Source organism: Ruditapes philippinarum, unplaced genomic scaffold, assembly GCF_026571515.1.
Source record: "Ruditapes philippinarum isolate M1 unplaced genomic scaffold, ASM2657151v2 ctg4894_1_1_1_1, whole genome shotgun sequence".
NCBI lineage: Eukaryota > Metazoa > Mollusca > Bivalvia > Venerida > Veneridae > Ruditapes > Ruditapes philippinarum.
The window spans coordinates 598-20,932 of NW_026860264.1; the positions used below are offsets into that span (position 1 = coordinate 598).

Here is a 20,335-nt window from a genome sequence, read left to right on the forward strand (position 1 = left end):
GATGCTGTCGTTAGAAAATATACAGATAAAAAGAAGCGATCAGTATTGGGGAGTGTCACTGTGACTTTGACTTATAACAAGGATCATCAATTTGTCTCTACGGAGTTTCTTCTTGTTTCTTCTTAGATCATTGGCCTAATGGACAAGTCCTCAACTTGTCACTGGCAATGAATCTAGGCTTGTACATTCTCGAGTTGTTGATCGTCGGATTTTCTACTGTTAAAGTGTCACTATGGCTTCAATAGGGTCAGTGAGCAATGTCCTCATCCAGTTTCAACCTCAAAATAAGTAAGGACCATCATGTTGCCATGAGCAATACCCCTACCAAGTTTCAAAAGGATTTTCCTCTGTCTCCGCGATCTTGACCTGTGACCGAACAATTTTAAAGTCAATATATATTTATATGTTATCATGTTAAAATTGGAATAAATCACACCAACAAATAAAATGGCAAAATACAAATAACTACATGATATACAACAGAGCAGGATTCTGCAAGAAAGGACCGGATATCTCAAACCTACTTCTGCATCATTTAAATGACCCTTTAAAGGACAAACTAAGTATAATACCTGTGAAGTTTTGTTAAAATTTGTTTTGTTGTTAAAGAGGCGATGATAACGAATTTGTAAATAACGGCGCATTATGCTGTCACTACATGTTCCACACACCAGGAAGTGTTATTATTTGATACTGTTAGAAGCTTGTATAATTCCATGTGTTCTAAGTTAATGAGGTGCAAATTATTCTATGTTAATGGACAGTAAGGCTCCAACTTGTTCTGTTTAAGGACAGTAAGACTGCAAATTGTTCTATTTAATGGAAGTAAGATTGTAAATTGTTCTATTAAATGGAAGTAAGACTGTAAATTGTTCTATTTAATGGATGTAAGACTATAAATTGTTCTATGTAATCGATGTAAGACTGCAAATTGTTTTATTAAATGGAAGTAAGGCTGTAAATTGTTCTATTTAATTGAAGTAAGACTAAATTGTTCTATTTAATGGAAGTAAGACTGTAATTTGTTCTATTTAATGGAAGTAAGACTGCGAATTAAATGGAAGTAAGACTGCAAATTATTCTCTGTTAATGGACAGAAAAACTGCAATTTGTTTTGTGCTAATAGACAGGCAGCAAATCGTTCAAACAGTAGGGCAGCAATCGCATATGATAAGGTCTACAAGATACGAGTGCTAAGTTTGATTATGATGCATCCACATTGATGAAAGTCATATGTACCAGTATATATTGAATTACATTTTATACTTGAAGAAGTTACAGACTGGGTACAATCTCATATTTATATGACAAGTACAGTTTCTGTGACTTTGAAATTTGACTTAGGGATATAACTTGCAAGTGACACGTCAACCAATTTACGTATTCTGAACTCCAATTATGCACGAACTGAACGGGACATGAATTATATACTTTTTTGAACACTTACGAACAGGGATGACAGTAACACTTCTTGTCATCCCCTTCATTTTATGACAATCACATGATAATTTAAAATAGAACACTAACATGGAATTAATTCAGCTTCATATTTAATTGATAATGGATTTGGTACATGCAACAAACAAATACATATGCATATAATACAATGTATGTATAGGCAAAATTCCACACAACAAAACAAGTCAAATACAAGCATCAGTACAGTCTCAACTTACACCATGATTTATTACATGAATATCAAACTTAACAAAAAATGCCCTATCAGTAACAACCAGTAACAATATTTTTATGACATTTACCTGCAAATAATAATGTCAAGTCAGTCACACAGAAGCTTTTCAAAAGGACTAAATACAAAAGTTTTCATCTTTATTTTAAAATCCATCAAGTACAAGAAAGAGGATCAAAACACCAGGCTATCTGATTTGTACAAGGGGACATAACCCCAGAATAAAAATCAGGTTGCCAAGTGTTTTGAATTTCTTTCTCTTTTGAATCATACACACATTCACCCAGAAGAAAGGTACACAATGAAACGAGCACGACTGGATGAGTTTTTCGTATATGTTATCTCTTATCTGTTCATCAAATTTCTAAACCAACAAAAAATGGCTATCAATGAGCAGCTCATCTATTCCTTACAAGACAGTGTGACAGAGTTCGGGTAACTAATACCTGCTCTCCAAGTAACGCACTGTGCATGTGTGTGAATATGATTGAAATTTGACACATTTTCAATAGAAAAGTACAAGTACAGTTATGTACAAAAGCTATGTTTTATTACGAGTGAATTGTTAGTAGCATTATATGCTAACACAAGATGAAATTGTAATTTAACAAGATTGCAGCTTGAATCTTTCACCTTTATACATATAAAAAAAAAGATAGAAATGAAAATATGAATGGTCATAAACATGTAAAATATATCTAAGTTAAATATTTATTTGCACCATAATTATAAGTGTAAAAAGTACCTTATGAATAAGAAATTCAGATTTTTAAGCATGTCATATAAAACATATTAAACTAGAGATTAACAAAATACAGGTTAGTCTGTACACCAGCTGTACAATAAAATCTGTGACAGTGACTGCTTAAAATGAATAATAAAGTTTTATACTTGTAATTTTCATTTATATTACATAAAGCCCTGGAAGACAAATCAGTGAACATTTTGGTTAAATGATTCAACATTGGCTTAATATCAGTTATATTGTTTCAATGGTGAAAAATACCGGATATATGACCTACCATCAGTAAAATTATCAGTTATATATATATCAAACAGTGTACTTTGTTATATAACCTACACTCAGTGAAAAATATCAGTTTATATATAACCAACTTCAGCAAACATGACGGTTATGTTACCCACTATCAGTGAAAATATCAGTAATATGACCCAACATCAAGTAATCATATATGACCTAACATCAAGGTAATCATATATGACCCAACATCAAGGTAATCATATATGACCCAACATCAAGGTAATTAAATATGACCCAACATCAAGGTAATCATATATGACCCAACATCAAGGTAATCATATATGACCTAACATCAATAACAATATTGGTTTTATGACCTACCATGAGTGAATATATTGGTTGTATTTTGAAATATCAAACATGATCAACAAAGGTACTTTGTACATACATACTTTAAAGCCGATGATAAGAATTCATTGAGTTCCAATATGATTTTTAACTTTCATTTCATACAATGTAAATACTAAAACATAACTGCTCCACTATAATTCTTTATAAGCATGGTAACGATTTTTGCATCCTTCAATTAAACTTTTTTATACAAGATGTTGCAAACTATTTGAACACTTTAATAAAAGCAGCACCTTTCTCAAGTTAATTCTACACATAAGCAATGATTATCATTAATTTTTAAGAATTTTTTACCACTTTGTCAGTTGATTATTTTATACCAGAATGTTTTACCTCCAAACTGATTGTAAGAAGCCCTAATATCAAGATCTGTATCATTTTATACCAATAATTCTACTGGTTTAGACAACAGGGCTTCCAGCACAGAGCTAGGTACCAAATATTCATTGTTCAATCATCCTTACCTAATAATAATAATAATCACAGATATATCTATATAAAAGGCAAGAATTAAAAAATAAAACATGCTAAAGAAGCTTAAACTGTAAATTTAAATCTAAAATAGTTCATCAAATACTTAAAAGTGTATCAAAATGATACATTCAGTAAAACATTAAAGCATAACTATATGAAGCATGATATCTTTGCAAACATTCAACAAGTATACACAATAACTTAACAATGTGAAAAGAGTCTTATTTTATTTACTTCCAAATAGACATAGTTTATATGACATTCTGATTGTTCTGACTTAAAAAAACGATGGTTTGGTGTATTGTTTTGTGATGGGATTTCAGTTTCAATCTCAAAAACTTACCTAATAACAAACATTATTCAATGTGTAAGTACTAAAGCCTGTCTTAATTAATCAATGTTTAGTATTTCATATACATTTTAGTTCTCTATTACACTGCATATATATTACCTTTCATTCAATTGACTATTAAACATAACGGAGACATGTAATACTTCATACAATGTTGTTCTAACTAGCTTTGGTTATATATGTATTGAGGTAGACATATATTTGTAAGCAATAAAAGGCTTTAATCCATCAGTAAACTATATAAGAGTCGCGTCACGACAAAACCAACATAATGGGTTTGCGACCAGCATGGATCCAGACCAGCCCGGCATCCGCGCAGTCTGATCAGGATACATGCTGTTCGCTATCAGTTTCTCTACTTGTAAGAGAGTTGGTAAGCGAACAGCATGGATCCTGATCAGACCGAGCGGATCTGGATCCATGCTGGTCGCAAACCAAGTATGTGGGTTTTGTCACGATGCGGCTCATAATTTGATCATGGCTATTAAAACTACAATATACTGCACTTAACTCGAGTCACATTTTGTTATCATATTAAATCTGTTTTCTACTGGCACTTTAAAAGAAAATATATGCTTTAATTCTTTGATAATTAGTTAGATAATATCAGACTTTTGTCACAAGAATAAAGCCAGGCAAAAAATATAGTCTTCCCTTAATTAGAAATAGACAATTCTGCAAAGGACAAGCCTATTCCACTACTGGTACAGAATAATCATAAATCAATAATCTGTGTGCTAGAACTATTTCATAAGATAAATTGACCAGCAATGGGAAGGTATACAAGTATGAAGGAGTTTCAAAGCAATCTTTGTGCAGCCAAAATCATCTAGAATTATCAAAACTAATTTAGCAATCTATGAAAGAAGTATACCTTTCCGTGGATTTCATTCTCTTTATTTTTTGCGAAAAAAAGCATCACCATAGATAACAAAATAAAATATTATTATCAAATATTTCTACAATTAAACAAACAGATTGTCAAATATCTATCTAATATACAATAACCCCTCCTCATCTCATTAACTTGAGCATTGAATTATGGGAAAAATAAATTTTATATTTAAAATCTCATAAAATAAAAATCCTGATTAAGATGAAAAAAAAATTTAACAACTAAAATGCTAAGAATAAAAACTCACTGATAAATAACTAATTAAGTTCAATATGTACACAAAATTAATAATGTTCATGCAAATTTTATACCTTGAGATTTCCTGACCTTTATAACAAATATTGTTTATATGACAGTTATTGTGAACTTCTCCATTAGAATATGATTGGCAAACATTTACCCAATTGTGTAACATTGCTAGCAGAGACTAGTTAATATAATAATGTGACAGTGTTTTATAAAGATAAAATAATTACACTTAAAAATAAAATTAAAACAGTGTTATCATCACTTGTCTGTTTTAATATCCACTTTTGATAAAAAAATATTTGTCTGTTAAAATAAACACTTTACACTTTTAAAAAAAAATCTATGTTAAAAAGGGGCATAACTCCAAAAATATAGCTATCAGAATTAAGTCCCTTAGCAAGAACTTCAAGTTTCACGTTGATGACTCTTGGGAATCATGAGTATTTAAACAAAAAGAGATCTGTAAAAAGATTTAAATACACAAATTGGTGCAGCCTTAGCTCATGTTAATATAAATTTCTGAGCATTTCAGTCCCATGACCCATACAAAAATATTTACCTGGTTAATAATATAAATCAATAGAAAACACCTAAAAGCTTTCTATGTATGTATGTATGTATGTATGTAACATAATTATAGCAAGTATAAAACTGTATACAAAAGAAAGAAGCAATGTCCACATAATTATGAGCAAATAGCGTTCTATGACCTATTTAAAACTCTTCTTTTTGTTCTAATAATAGAAATATTGACATAAAATCTGACATTGTCAATTGGGACAATTTTTTTGTTTGAGTTTAAAATTGTGTACCTTTCCAAGAGTATGTCATGGTCTCTCTTGGTAACCACTTCTCTCTCCCCCCCCCCCCTCCCCCGGGAGTGCCAGTGGTACCTTATGTTCCCCTTAGAATTAATTCAACCCAACTCTATGTGAACTTAATGCAAAACAATCTTATCACAGGGATTTTCACTGTTTTGTGAGCATGTCAATCTCTAATATAACTTGTATACAAACAACAATATATTCTGTTGAAACATATGCTGTAAGTTTATAAAAATCCTATACAATAATGTGTAATATTAATAAGTGTAAGCTTAAATATAGGTGAGCCAACATAATGAATGTCTTATGTAGATGACTAGATCAGTATGTTGTGTAGTCTTCAACTTATACCTATACCATATTAATTACACTTCAATTAACGTATATCATTAAAATCTCTTAACCAAATAGTAGCTAAGCTAAATAATGTAGACATGCACTGAAATCACTCAGCTTCACATATATTAAAGCTATAAAATCTGTAAATGAAATAAACAACTTAAACATCTGGACATTCACAAATATCTAACTGTACATATACACCTAGTTCCATTTACTTTATATTCATTCAATATTTTTCAAAAATTTTCTTCTGGCCTATGATACAGCTGACCATATCATACAAATACACCCAAACAAATTCAGATTCTGGTGAAATTATACAACATAATACTAATTTAAAATGACAATAAAGGAGAATATATGTAACTATTTACCCTCCATAGTGAAGATTTATATCAAACAATTATATAGCACTAAACATGTTCCAATTATTATATACACAATTACAACATCTATTGAGCACCTTGTAAACTGTGATAAAGCAATGTACATGTATTAATTAACAAACAATTAACCAACAACCTGCAGGAGTTCTTAATTGGTATCGCCAATCTTCCATTATAGGAATTTTTCTTAATCAATTTGGGGATATATTTTTGGAACTATCAGATGTTAAATTTAAGCTGGTCAGTCAACAGTATAGAGCCTGGTCAAACTGCACATAATTACAGGCTGGCCTGGCTCTATACTGGTGTCAAAGGTTAGTCACTTTCAATATCAGCAGATTATGAGTTAAAACTTTAAACTTACAATTACAAAAATATTGACATCAGTCAACTTATTAAAAATATGTTAATATACATGTGCACCATGCTAACACGTTAACAATACATCTCACACTACTTTAGCAAATGTACAAAAAAAAACAACAATAAAACAAGTACCTGTACATGTACAATAAATGAATAATCTCAGCCATTCCAATTATCTAAATTGAACTGATTTCTTTAAAAAAAAATAATTTGAGTAATTTTGAACAATTATCTGAGACATTGTTGCTAATAACCCTCCTTAATAAATGAACAAAAATCAGATTTTCTACAATTTGCAACATGGAAATTCAAAGAACTATCCATAGACTTTAAGAATCTTATATTGGCTGCTGGTACAGATTATAACATTTGGCTTAAAAGTAAGTGTTAAAAGATGGTAATGAGGTTCTGGTAACCAGAGAGCTAGATATTGTAGTCTGTACTGGCAACCAGTGAAGCAGTGATTTTTACTTATTATTGTTTGGAGAAAAAAAACAAATATGCTACAGAGTAATATTTTCTGATAGTAATGTATGAATTTCAACATCATATAAAATGGAAGATTGAAATCATATAAAGCATATGGTTTAAATTACAACAAGTGAATCAAACACTAGAAATCCAGACATGCTATCAATGTAAAATCTGCAATCATCATACACTTTATACAGTGTTTGCTTTGCTAATTAACTTTTGCAGTTTTGGAAAAATAACATTACAAATCATGTGCTTTTTTTTGGTTTGGTTTTACTTCACATCAACACAGTATATGTTATATGGCAACTTTCCAGCTTAACTGGTGGAGGAGGACTTCAGGTGTCCTCCTTGAATCTTTGAATTATTTCAGGCACTAATGGGAACCTGAGTAGAAACGCTGATGTTCCTTAAGCTAGCTGGATAGCTTTCTCACATGAATGATCCAAAGACACGTGGCTCGAACCTACAAGTATGAGGTAAGAGGTTTAAAGCCAACCACCTCAACCACTCAACCAGGGATTAAGCCTAAAGTATAGCATCACTGTAGATTACAATATCTATATATTTACACAGAAATATTATATTATGTATATATATACATAGATTATAATGCTAATATACCTGAAGTCAAGATTTAAGAAATAAAAACAAGGTTTTACCATGATACTATCTATAATAGTCTACCTGTGTTATCAATATTTTCTTTTTACCAGTTGTGTTAAAATTAACTGAACTGATTTACTGACACGACCATAAAGATGACAGCATTATAAATCAGGATAGGAGTCACCTAACCCTCCAGTCAGTGAGTGTAACAGTTGACAATTTTTTCATATAAAATATTCCTATCTGGTAGACATTATACCGGTGTAATGGTTGACAATTTCATATAAAATATTCCTATCTGGTAGACATTATACCGGTGTAATGGTTGACAATTTCATATAAAATATTCCTATCTGGTAGACATTATACCGGTGTAATGGTTGACAATTTCATATAAAATATTCCTATCTGGTAGACATTATACAAAGTGATCATGATAAAACATTACCCGAACATATCAAAAATACTGGCAGGCCAAAATCATGAGCAAATAGTTCCATGAAAATACATAATAAATGCAATACAAACAAAATTTTAGAGCTGTTGATCATACATGTATGATACAGGGTACTGTAGAACATAACGGTAATTTGTAAATATCCTACATTATTTCATCTACAGTCTTATGCCTCTACATCAAAAATGTTAAAATATATCAGCAGAATTTTTTATAATAGTTAGTATTACATTTTTTACAGCAATACAATAACATAATTGAATTATGTGTAATAAAATACTGATAAAGTATGTGTTTTTAATTAAATCAATAATGTCTAAATATAATTTCAATTGTAAAACTTGTGCTTTTTTTTTGCTTATACATGACTGTATTTAACAATAAAGGAATTAACAGAAAATAACAGCAGAAAATCAAAAATAAGAGAATTAAACAGTCCGTCATAAAAGGTTTAACGTAAAGCCACTGTATATTCTTCATTATCAAAGTTCACATACATTAATTTCGCTTAAAGCCCCTATAACTATATACAGTGTCAATAACAAAATAAAGAAAACAATTAACAAAATTGACTTAAAGAGTAACCATGGGGACAGAGAAAGAATCTAGAATCTGACAATGTTTATTAATGTTTTAAAGGTTAGACAGCAATTACAAATTATCTCCTTGAACATTGAGTATCTTTTTTATTAAAAAAGAAATGACTTTTAAAGAAAGGATACATATACTTTAACCATAATATGTTCTGTTCAAGTTTAAACACCCAAACTAATTAAGAAGTTGAAAAAATTGATAAGTGTTAATGCACATAGGGATTGTACGGGAAATGAGGCAACATTTATCCCAAGCAGCCAGGTAGCTACAATGGTTTTGTTAAGGTACCAAAACAGCTCGTGAAATATCTAACTCACAGTGCAGAGGCATTTAGTAGGAATTTTAACATCTTACTAGAGATGTGATAGTCAAAGTCCCCGATATTCCCCAGGCAGAGGGCAGGGAATACTAATAGATACAACTGAATGATGCATTAGTGTTACCATAAGAATGTACTTTTAATAATAGGATTGAAAATCATGTACTGATAAAATATAATTACATTATAAATGTACAGTGTTTTTAAATTATGACACAGTCAAATCAAAACGTAACTGAAATCTCAATTGATAATGTACAGTAAGTTTTGGAAATTCTGTTGGCATACATTAAAGCTAATGTTGATACATCTATTTAATGCCCAAGTAATACAAACACAATATTACATGCTACAAATATCTGATTTTAACATTATTAACAAATAGCTGGTGTCTATGGTTAGAAAGTTAAGACTGTCAACCATTTATCATTAACAAGAATGTCATTGGTGTATTTGAGAACTTACAAATATTTGGTGTATTTATTTTTCAAATATGACTTTTGAAACCATGAAAGAGTAAAACCTTTGTTTAAACTCAAAAATTTAAAGTATTATCAATTTTACACAAAGTTATGACTCTTACAACAAAAATAAAAAAATTTCTTTATAACTTCACATGTACATGAGAAGTTAAATGACTAGCAGCTGGCAAGCTGATTTATTTTTCAAAACTGACCTATAAGTTAAATGTGTTTCTGTGAAGTTCCCTAATCAATGTTTAAAAAACTATAGATGTAAGTCTTAAACAACAAAATAAAGCAAAACATAGCACTAGATTTATCAAAAAATTTCTTCTGGTTCGTTGTCTGGACACTCCTGGTTCTCAGGATTTTGCCGTAGTGGGGTGTGTAGCACTTCTTCAATTTCGTCACCACGACGACGTAAACGTGGTGGTAATTCTTCCTCCTCCTCTTTACAGTACGTACAATTGATAACTTTATCATACACAAGTCCAAACTCTCGTGACATTGTCGCATATATTATTGGGCGTATTGCCATATCAAACATTGAGAGAATTTGAAGATATTCTCGTACGTGAATCCACACTTTAAATTTGTCTGTATCATTGCTTAATGCTTGCATCATATCTGTGTTTTTCACCTGGTAGAACCAGAGTAACGAGACCGTCTCTGACGGTAACCGGCACAAAGCAAAAGTCACAATTAAACTAGAAATCATTTTAGACATGCGCCTTTCCCGCAGTGAATAACTGTCCTCAAAAAAACGTTTACTCATGTAACCAGTGAACAAGTATATGATGATAATAAGAACTAATGGTAAGAAATATGAGAAAGCTGCAGATAAAATAGTGTAGCGCTCTTCAGCTACAGTGTCCCTGCTCTGTAAAGAGACTGGGTCCTTTTTTTCACCAAATGCGACAACACAACGGTTGGTATATGAATCGTGAATAGATGACGATATCATCGGAATATTTGCAAGCAATGAAGCCAGCCACAATATGGCACAAGTTATTAAAGCATGAATAGCTGTAGGCCCATGATGAGCTCGGTCAGTGAGTAAAATTCCCCTGAGAACACCTAAGACAACTAAGTGAAATGCTGCAATGTATTTACAGGAATTATACAGAAGGCCGTAAAACTTGCACCAAGTCTCTGACTTCAATTCTCCCTTGTCAGCCTGAAATATACAGAGCATAATTATAAATAATAAAAGTCTTAAATGAAGTGTTTCACAAAATCCATTCATAAAACTAATACTTATATTGAAGAAACAACATTAACTTTCATTTTACTCTTAAAATGTAATGCAAAAGACAGTTAGAATAATTTTATAATGTAAAATATTCCTCCTCATGTGCAATATTGGATCTGTTTTCAGTTTACGGTATGTTTATGTCAACCATCCACATTAAAAAAGAAACCTTTAAACTTTAAAAAATAAACATATGATTCTTTAACACATTTCGTAGCAATCAACCCCCACATGGAAAAAATATTCATACAGCATACCATAATAATAATGTGGGAAAAAAAATGGTATATGTCTTTTAAGAAAACAGAAATAACAAATGTAGCATTGTTTAAAACCTTATTTTGTCTCCTTTTCCTTTGTTTAATCAGAAAAAATCTATTATCAGAAATCAGTGATTTAGATTCTCAAGAGTACAGATATTGTAATGTTTAACACAGCTGTACCATGAATCCACTTTTTAATCTAGATATTTGACATTTCAAGACAGAATCTACACGATAATTTATCATCTAAATCCAATTGACAGAGGGAAAATCAGGCTTAGACTTGGTGATAAAACATTGAGTTCACTGTAAATGTTGTAATCAGATCACTATTGAATCAGAATATCATTTATTTTCCCCCAAGAATATATCTATTTCTCTCTCCCTCTTATTTTCATGTTTCAGATGGCTTTCAGAAGAAGAAAAACACATCATGACAATTTTTTTTGGTGAGTGATAAAAACAAATGACAAGATTTTCTAGTTTATTTTAGTCCACTTTATGAGATTCTCTTTAAGAAAAGTATTTCATGTGAAATATCAGTACAAAATAATCATTGAATTTTACTTTTTAGTATATTGAATATTTTTTTTATGTACACCTCTTACAATATTTGTTAAAGAGTTTTTGCTGATACAAGTATCATGTACTGCATGACTATCAACCTTCTTGATGCTAATTAATGAATTTATGGGAATACTAGTTTAAAAAGTTTACTTAATATTGTAATTTTACTCTAAATATCTCCCATCAAATAAAACTGCTTAGTGCCAAATGGTAATAACTCTAAATGATATGAAATATGAAAAATACAGCTGTTTTGTAACAAGTCCTAGCAATCAGTCCCTCTGACAATATCTCATTACATACAATCAAACAAATAATGTCTAGTAATTATGCTTGATAGCAGTTTCTGATTAAGTGACTTAATTAATATATGTCCCTTATGACAAACCTGAAATATGATCTGATCGGGGACATTCATCACCGCGACAACAATATCTGCTAGAGCCAATCCACCAATCACGATGTAGATTGTAACACGCAACTGTTTGTTGTACACTATCAACGTCCCCAGTGCTATTCCGTTTCCGACAACACTTACAAAGCCAATGACGCCCAGAATTACTATTTTTAGAAGCATGTGAACATTGGGACCAGCCTTCCCTTGATCAGCTCCTGGTTCCAAGTCCGAAATATCAGATGTGCCCTCCATTCTAGTTTTTGTCACAACCTGAAATACAAAAAGATCTCATGAAAATAACTTATATATGTAAATTTTTATCATAAACAGATGCTTCAAAACAAGATTAAAGAAAATTTCAGATTTCTTTATATTTCTTTGTAAATTTGAGTTTGAGATTTCTTATCTTTTTGTTGATCAAAATTATTCTAAAAGTGCAATAACTGGAACTACTCAGTACCAGACAAATTTATCATATTACTATAAATAACTGTACCAAAATTAAAACCAACAACCATCAATCATTGTTACTCAAACCTGATGGAGACTTGGTGGCCTTATGGACAGGTAACGGTTGTCTACCTCTTACCCCAGACATTTCTCAACACCTTGTATAACCCCAATACTGATAAGTCCAGGAAGTTAAGCACAAAATAATTTAATTCAACTATAATACATTTTTTGCCAAGAAAGCTAAAATAATAAATCAGACACACAAAATAAATATCAAAATTAATGAGGTGTTATCAACTTAATACTAACTTCTAAATGAAAATGTTTACCGCTGTACTGTCAAAATAAGAAAATTGTTTAAACATTTTTTACTATGCATTTTGAAAATACTTAATATTATGTTGAAAAAGGACTTTCAGTATATAATTAATCATGCTTAAAGTTTACATATTTTTGTATTGTTCTCAAGTTTTGCTTTTACACGTTTTTCTTGCTCAGTTTTTATCTGTACTCTTAACAATTTTGTAAAAAATAACTCATAAATACCAAAATTTGTGAACATCAATCTTAATGTACTTTCTACACCTAAATATAAGGCACTGTTAATAATTGTGGTATATATATAATAGCTGGCAGAGAATAATTAGGAAAACATAAAAAACAATTCGATGGCTCAGCGCAATACTGGTCTAAGTGACATTTTTACCAAAAATCACTTTTTTACATATTTTGATCATGTAAGGTCAAATACACATTCTGTGAAAATTTTAGGGTATTTTATGCTTTTTTTGCCTTTTTTATTTACATTTAAAATAAAAGTCTATCTCAGGTAGTTCAATTTTGTTAGTGCAATATAGGTCTAACTTGAGTTGGTCTCTTATTGCGATGTCAAATATATCAATTTTCCTCAAAAATCATTGAGTTAGACCTTAAATGTTTCAAATAAAAATAATAAAATAATATGCATATCCCATTGAAATGTGTTATAAAGAATGTGAGAATTCATGAAAACACTAGAAATTATTTGCCTTCATCAGTGCTTTGTATCGTTCGCAAAATATTATCCAATTGCATATCATGTACAAGTAACTGTAAATGAAAAAATTAATAATAATTTAGTGTCACAATTAAACATTTATTTTGTCTTTGAAGTCATTACATCATACTCATACTGTATTATTTGATATTTAACATTAAGTGCAGTTGAAACTATCATTTTTGTACAATTTAGTAAAAGACAGTGTTTCTCATGCACACATTTAAAATGGAAAATAACATGTGTTACACTAGCGGATTCATAACCTCTGATCCCCCTCTAAAAATTCATATTTTTTTTAGTTTGACCTTTGTTTAATCATATGCTGAGATTTCCTAATTCTTAATTTTACACTTTATTCATATTTATATAATGTGTTCTGCTTAAGATGGTGTAAGGCAGTAGACTGTACATGGTTTCACTGCCAAATCAAAGTTAGCCTGTAACACAATGAACAATTTCAGGTTTGAGGGCGTTCTTGGGTTTTTATTTTTAAATTATGTATCTACTTCTGTATCACTCTCTCTAATCAAGTAAAGTTATTTAAGAAACAATATATCCCAAACTGTGATTTTATTGCTCATTAACATCACTGTTTGGAGTTCGGATGCGAGGAATTATATCACGAGGGCGCAGCACGAGTGATATAATGATGCACATCCGAACGACAAACAGTAATGTTATCAAGCAATAAAATCACCGATTTGGATATATTATTTCGATTCTAACACGACATTAACAAATAAATGCTGCCGTACCTGATATTTAGCTATAATTTGCGCCTGATTTGTTTCCGTTCTTATTATCAGCGCGGTTACGTCACGTGTATAATGATTACGTCACACGTCTAAATATAGAACGTCAAACAGTGATTTTATAGCATAATAACACACACTTTCGGTTCTTCTATGTTCAAGGGAAAAATGCGGGTAGTGTTAGAAATATAAACTTTACACTATCAACTCAAACAATACAATAACAACATAGTGTCAACATGTGCAAATCACACTCTTCACAATACTTTTATTATTGATACAATATCTTTCTGATGTGCAGAAAAAATCAAAATATGCACACTTATACATTATAATGACCTTTTCAGTTCTTGTATTCTGATAATTTTTTACATCACACAGCTCCATTGAATTTTCGAGAGTGCAATTGTCAAAAACTCTTTGACTTATGTGGCAGAAACAGCTATAAGTTGATAAAAATGTTTCATTTTAGATCTAAAAGCCATTAATATTACCTATCAAATTTAATGAAATTAAAAATGTAATGACTATCAACTGCTTTTGGTATAGTATCAGTGTCAATGAGAAAATTCAAACATTTATCCATTCTAATTGTTTAGTGCTAATCTAAGGTGTGCACATGGTGCTTTTCAGGTGTGCGCCTTTTCATATCTGAATGAGTAAGTGGTTGCAAGTTAGTGTTTAAAGCACTTCTAACTTTACTAAAATGATTCTGAATTATATCATGTGCTAACAATACTTTGTTCAATGAATCCCTGATAGTGGGTTGTACAGCCTTACTTTTTTCTCTAAAATATGTTTGACAACCTCTTGTTATTTGGTCAAAATTTAGAGGTAAAATGACTTTGATATACAGTTGACTCTCGGTAACTCGAAATCCATGGGACTGGGTATTTTACTTCGAGAGAAACGGAATTCGAGTTACGTAGATCTGCGCCATTACGTTGACATTCGTAGATGTATATACATGTGCCTGATTCATCAGTAAAGTACATGTTTTAATAAGCACTCATGACAATTCATAACAATAAAAGCACAATAACAACATTTATTTCAACAATTTATCTAATATTTGGAGTGAATTGATCATCGGACGATTACGAAAGTAGCAACTATCATGAACCAGAAGTACATATTAATGTATGCAATATGACGGAACATTAATTATACAAATGTAAGTTACGTTGATAACACACAACAATACCTAGACTGTTATTTAACTAACACCCGAGTCAACTTTCTTAAAACCAATTAAGTCCTGAAACCGATTAAAGCCAGTTTTACGACGTGCTAATAATACATGATGACCAACAATTAAAATTACCATGAAACGTTTGAATCACGAGTGGCAACATTTCACCTTGATGTCGCCGACCTTTGATCAGTCGGCTGTTTTCACACTTCGACTAATTGAGATGACAATATGTTGGACTTTAACTGACGGGACCAAATTTTCTTTTCGACTAAACAGGAGTCTCGGTTAGTCAAAATTTGACCTAAGCGGAGTTAAAATACAATGATAAGGAAGGAAATTTGACGAGACTTCGACTTACACGAAATTTTGAGTAAAGCGATTTTGACTTATTGAGAGGCAACTGTATAAAATGAAAGTTTTCAGCAAAACATGTCATAAAATTTGCACATTACACTTTCAAAATATACCCTAAACAGTTGAGAAAGTGCATACAAAAATTGTAATAAAAGCATGGTCTAACAGCGGTTTTCATTTTTGAAAATATTTGATATTTATAAATGATTATATCATCAGAAAAGAGGACCACATTCATTAAATTCATTAAGATATAGCACATAACAGTAATATCGGAATCACAGCATTTAAGCACCAATGGTGGAAATGATGTGCATTGAGAAAATAAAATGTGTTTTCTTTGTACAAATGTGAGTTATACAAAATGTACATTCCCTGTTTGATATCATAATATATACCTGGATCGTCAGTCATCATTGTTCATGACTACTGTTCATAACACTATATGAATCAAAACTGTTTGCATTTTGTTTAGAATTCAAATTTATTGCACAGATAATCTGCAAAAGATCTTAAGTAAATCTGAATCTCAAACAAATTGAAAAAGGAGAAAGAAGTGTACTTTCATCTAAAGTCAGCTCGCATGATATATTAATAGAAAAATATTAAAGGATTTAGTCTTTGTAAAGTTCTTTTACAGACTTGCAAAATATTTTAAACAATGTTTAAATTAACAAAACAATGTTGTTCAAAATTTAAAATTTCATTATATCAGAATATTTAACATAAAACAGGTCTAACTCAAATATTTGTACCACTTTTACCAAATTGCAAGAGGGAATTTGAGTCTAACTCAAGTTAGTCTTGTATTGCACTCAGAATTTCAGCGCAATAAAGGTCTAACTCTAAAATACACAATTTGTAACATTTTAATAAAAAATTATATAAATGGCATTATTTCTTATTATAATTAATGTTAACATAGCAAAAAAATATTTTCTAATATAAGTATTTTTGAATAAAATCAGTTTTTTGTCTCTCCTGAACATTTTCAAAAATAGCAGTTAGACCAGTATTGCGCTGAGCCATCGAATTGTGCTGTAAAATCTGAATTTAGACAGGTCTGTATTCTTACCAACAATTCACCAATATACGGCTTCTAACTAAGGTACTTCATTCGTTGAGTTTCGGCATTATACAACAATTTGTTCAACATTAGAATTTTAAAATCCTAGTTATTACATAGTTCAAAGTAGGAAAACACTGTACCCTGTCTTGTAAGCCTATACAATTCAATGTGTAGATTACAAGCGGGTGTTACTCCGGATCACTGTACCTTACTTGGGAGTCTATATATTTTATCTTATACCTTTCTAGCTATAACTGGAAATAGATTTGTTTATATACTGTGACACTGTGGGTAAAACACATCACACATATTACAAAATTAGCCACCTCCATCACCACTGTGTCTTTATTGGGTTTAGTATTGAATATTAAGAAAAAATGTACTTATTTTGCTATATTTTAATGCTGTGCCTGTATGTAGTAAGAACTTTGTGGGTTTCTAATGATGATAATTCTAATCATATCAACTTGAGGAAATTAAAACAGCGACAGGTGATCAGTGGTTGGGATTTATAGCAAGCAACAGGGAAGTGGCTTAGTGCTGTCTATCATAAAAGAATTGTATTAATATATCATTATGATAATAGGTATAAAATTCTTTTCAACAAAGCTTCAGAGATTTTTTTTTACTTTTGTTAAATGGACTCCACTAAGGTTTACTGACACAACATAGAAAATGTTTTTCCAAATTTATGTACCATTCGATGAAGGCTTATTTAGTGCAGATTTTCAGATCATTCCCTCATCCCGTTTTCCAGAACAATTATCTTTATTGTGCAACAGCATCCAAAAATCAAATTGGGCTAAGAATTGCACAAAAAGATTGATAATCAATTCAATTCTAAGTATATTTCTTTATAATCCTTTGCAGATTTTTCTGTTTTATTTAAGTGCTTCATTAGATCTATGAAAGATTTTCAAATTTTATATTTTAGGCTTTTTGATGTCAGTGGAGTTCCTTTAAAGCTACATGCCTCCAGATAAGCCAAAATATTTCAATTGGAAATATTTTTTTTGCACATTTTTACCTCATTTTAGTAATTTAAGTGGGTTGTAAGTGCAGTTAATCAGGTGAAAATTGATTACTAGGTTAAAGTTTGTATATACAAAATTAAATTGGTTAGGTGCGACTGATTAACAGTTTGCTGATTTACCAAAGTAAATGTGTTACGATTCATTTAAAATAATGCAATCCTGGTCGGACAAAAAATAATTTCAAACACTAATATATGTTAACACTCATCTTTTTAAATAATTTCTTGAAAATTAGCTTAAATCTGGAGGCATGCTGCTTTAAGTTTGTTCTAATAATTATAAAATGTAATAAGCAAATTGTTTCTATTTACAACATATATCATCATATTACAAAGAACACTGAATTTTTTCTTTGAAATTAATTATAATATATTAACAATAAAAGATCATATATTCTAAACATTTTTTCTACACTTATCAAATCTTTTTATACTTATAATAAGCAAACTTGTTTTTATCTCATTTTGCCTGTTTTAATGTATATAATTTATTATAATAATAACTTTTTTTAATGTTAAAAATTTGTTTAGAAAAATTTTTTAAGTTTAACAAAATTTTTGAAAAATTTTAATTTCATTTTTTTTAAATTTAAAATTTTCAAAAAAATTGTACATGAAATGTTAAAAAACTTGCCCCAGGCAAAATTTGCATATGTTTCAAAAAAAACTCGTAAAATCTATTTTATTTTTTTTAAATAAAAATTATTTTTATTCAAAATTTTGCAAAATTTTTTAAAAGGAAATACTTCCCTTGTTTTTTTTCCAAAAATATAAAAATAATTTATCACTAGGTTTTAAAAACAAAATTAATTTTTTTCTCAGCTTGACAAAGTTAAACTTCTTAAGATGAAAAAATTTATAAGGCCCCCAATTTAAGACTGTTTTTCACCCGGGAAAAAATTCCCCGTTTAAAAAACAAAAATTTTCCGGGAACAATGGTCTACTACTATATTACCTTCGCATGCAGCAGACTTGTAATAATCTGTTGGGTTTTTTATCCACAGAATTTCCTGACTATCTTTATCTTGTCTAACAATCATACTGCGGTGTGTCGGAGTGTCCTCTTTACATCAATACATGGGTTGAGGTAATCTTAGGTTTTTTCTTCTGAAAATTATACAATAAATAGACATCATGATTATAATTATCGTATTCACTATATAATTAAAATAATAAAAATAGCCGCACATTGGTATCATTTTTGAAGGAGTGAATGTAATTATAAACATCTAACACAACATAATCACAGGTCTGGTTGACAAAAATCATTGTTTACCTGTTTGAGATTTTCCTCTTAAAAACAACAGCACGCCTCCAGGTAAAGCAAATCTTCATAAAAAACAAAGGAATATCATGAAATGTTCAATTTTATTTAATAAAATGATTGCAGCTAATTTTTAATTAGGTATTATATATCATTAAATTACATATATTATGTACAAAAATTGAAAAAATATCAAATATAAAAAATTGTTTGTTTGCAGTAACGCGACCGACTCACGAAATTCAATGCCCGAACTATTTTTTAGGGTCTGGCAAAGCAAAAAATTTTTTCGCGAAAATCCCAGAGTGTTTTTGTTTTTGCTGTAGTTTATTTTTTTGCATTAATTTATTAATTCAACATGGCAGCGCCCATGGTAAAGCTGTCTTACAAAGACATTACAAATGCTATATTGGGTATTAGTGATCTTGTTTTGCTGTTTAGTCTATGGTAGTATATGTAGAGTTCACGCAAATGGTAGTATTTGTAGAGTTCATGCAAAAAAAAAATTAAAAAAAAAAAATCGACCTACCTACCCACACTGAAAATTTCTGAGTAGTGTTACTGCAAACAAAACAATTTTTAAGGATGGCCTAAGTATAGAATTTTATTTTTTTTCCAACATGGCAGAAATAGTAAGTTCATTTTCATAATATTTATATAATATAAATCTTGTAAAATATCAAATGAATACGTATAGTAAGGCTTATATGTTACTTAAATTGATCATTTAAATGTGTTTTTCAAAACTTTTTCATTAACTTTTTAATCTTTGCAAGTACATTTTCATATTTCCAGAGTTAATATTGTTGATG

General features: G+C 30.2%; 1 protein-coding gene across 1 annotated transcript; it reads right to left on the reverse strand.

Moving 5' to 3' along the window:
• Positions 1-7,170: 7,170 nt before the first annotated feature.
• LOC132759450 (neuropeptide Y receptor type 6-like) lies at positions 7,171-19,342 on the reverse strand. The gene is made up of 3 exons (XM_060751216.1): positions 19,215-19,342; positions 12,356-12,634; positions 7,171-11,062 (listed from the first exon to the last, which is right to left on the reverse strand). The coding sequence occupies exons 2-3, from the start codon at positions 12,614-12,616 to the stop codon at positions 10,205-10,207; spliced, it is 1,119 nt and encodes a 372-aa protein (XP_060607199.1). The 5' UTR covers positions 12,617-12,634; positions 19,215-19,342; the 3' UTR covers positions 7,171-10,204.
• Positions 19,343-20,335: the final 993 nt, after the last annotated feature.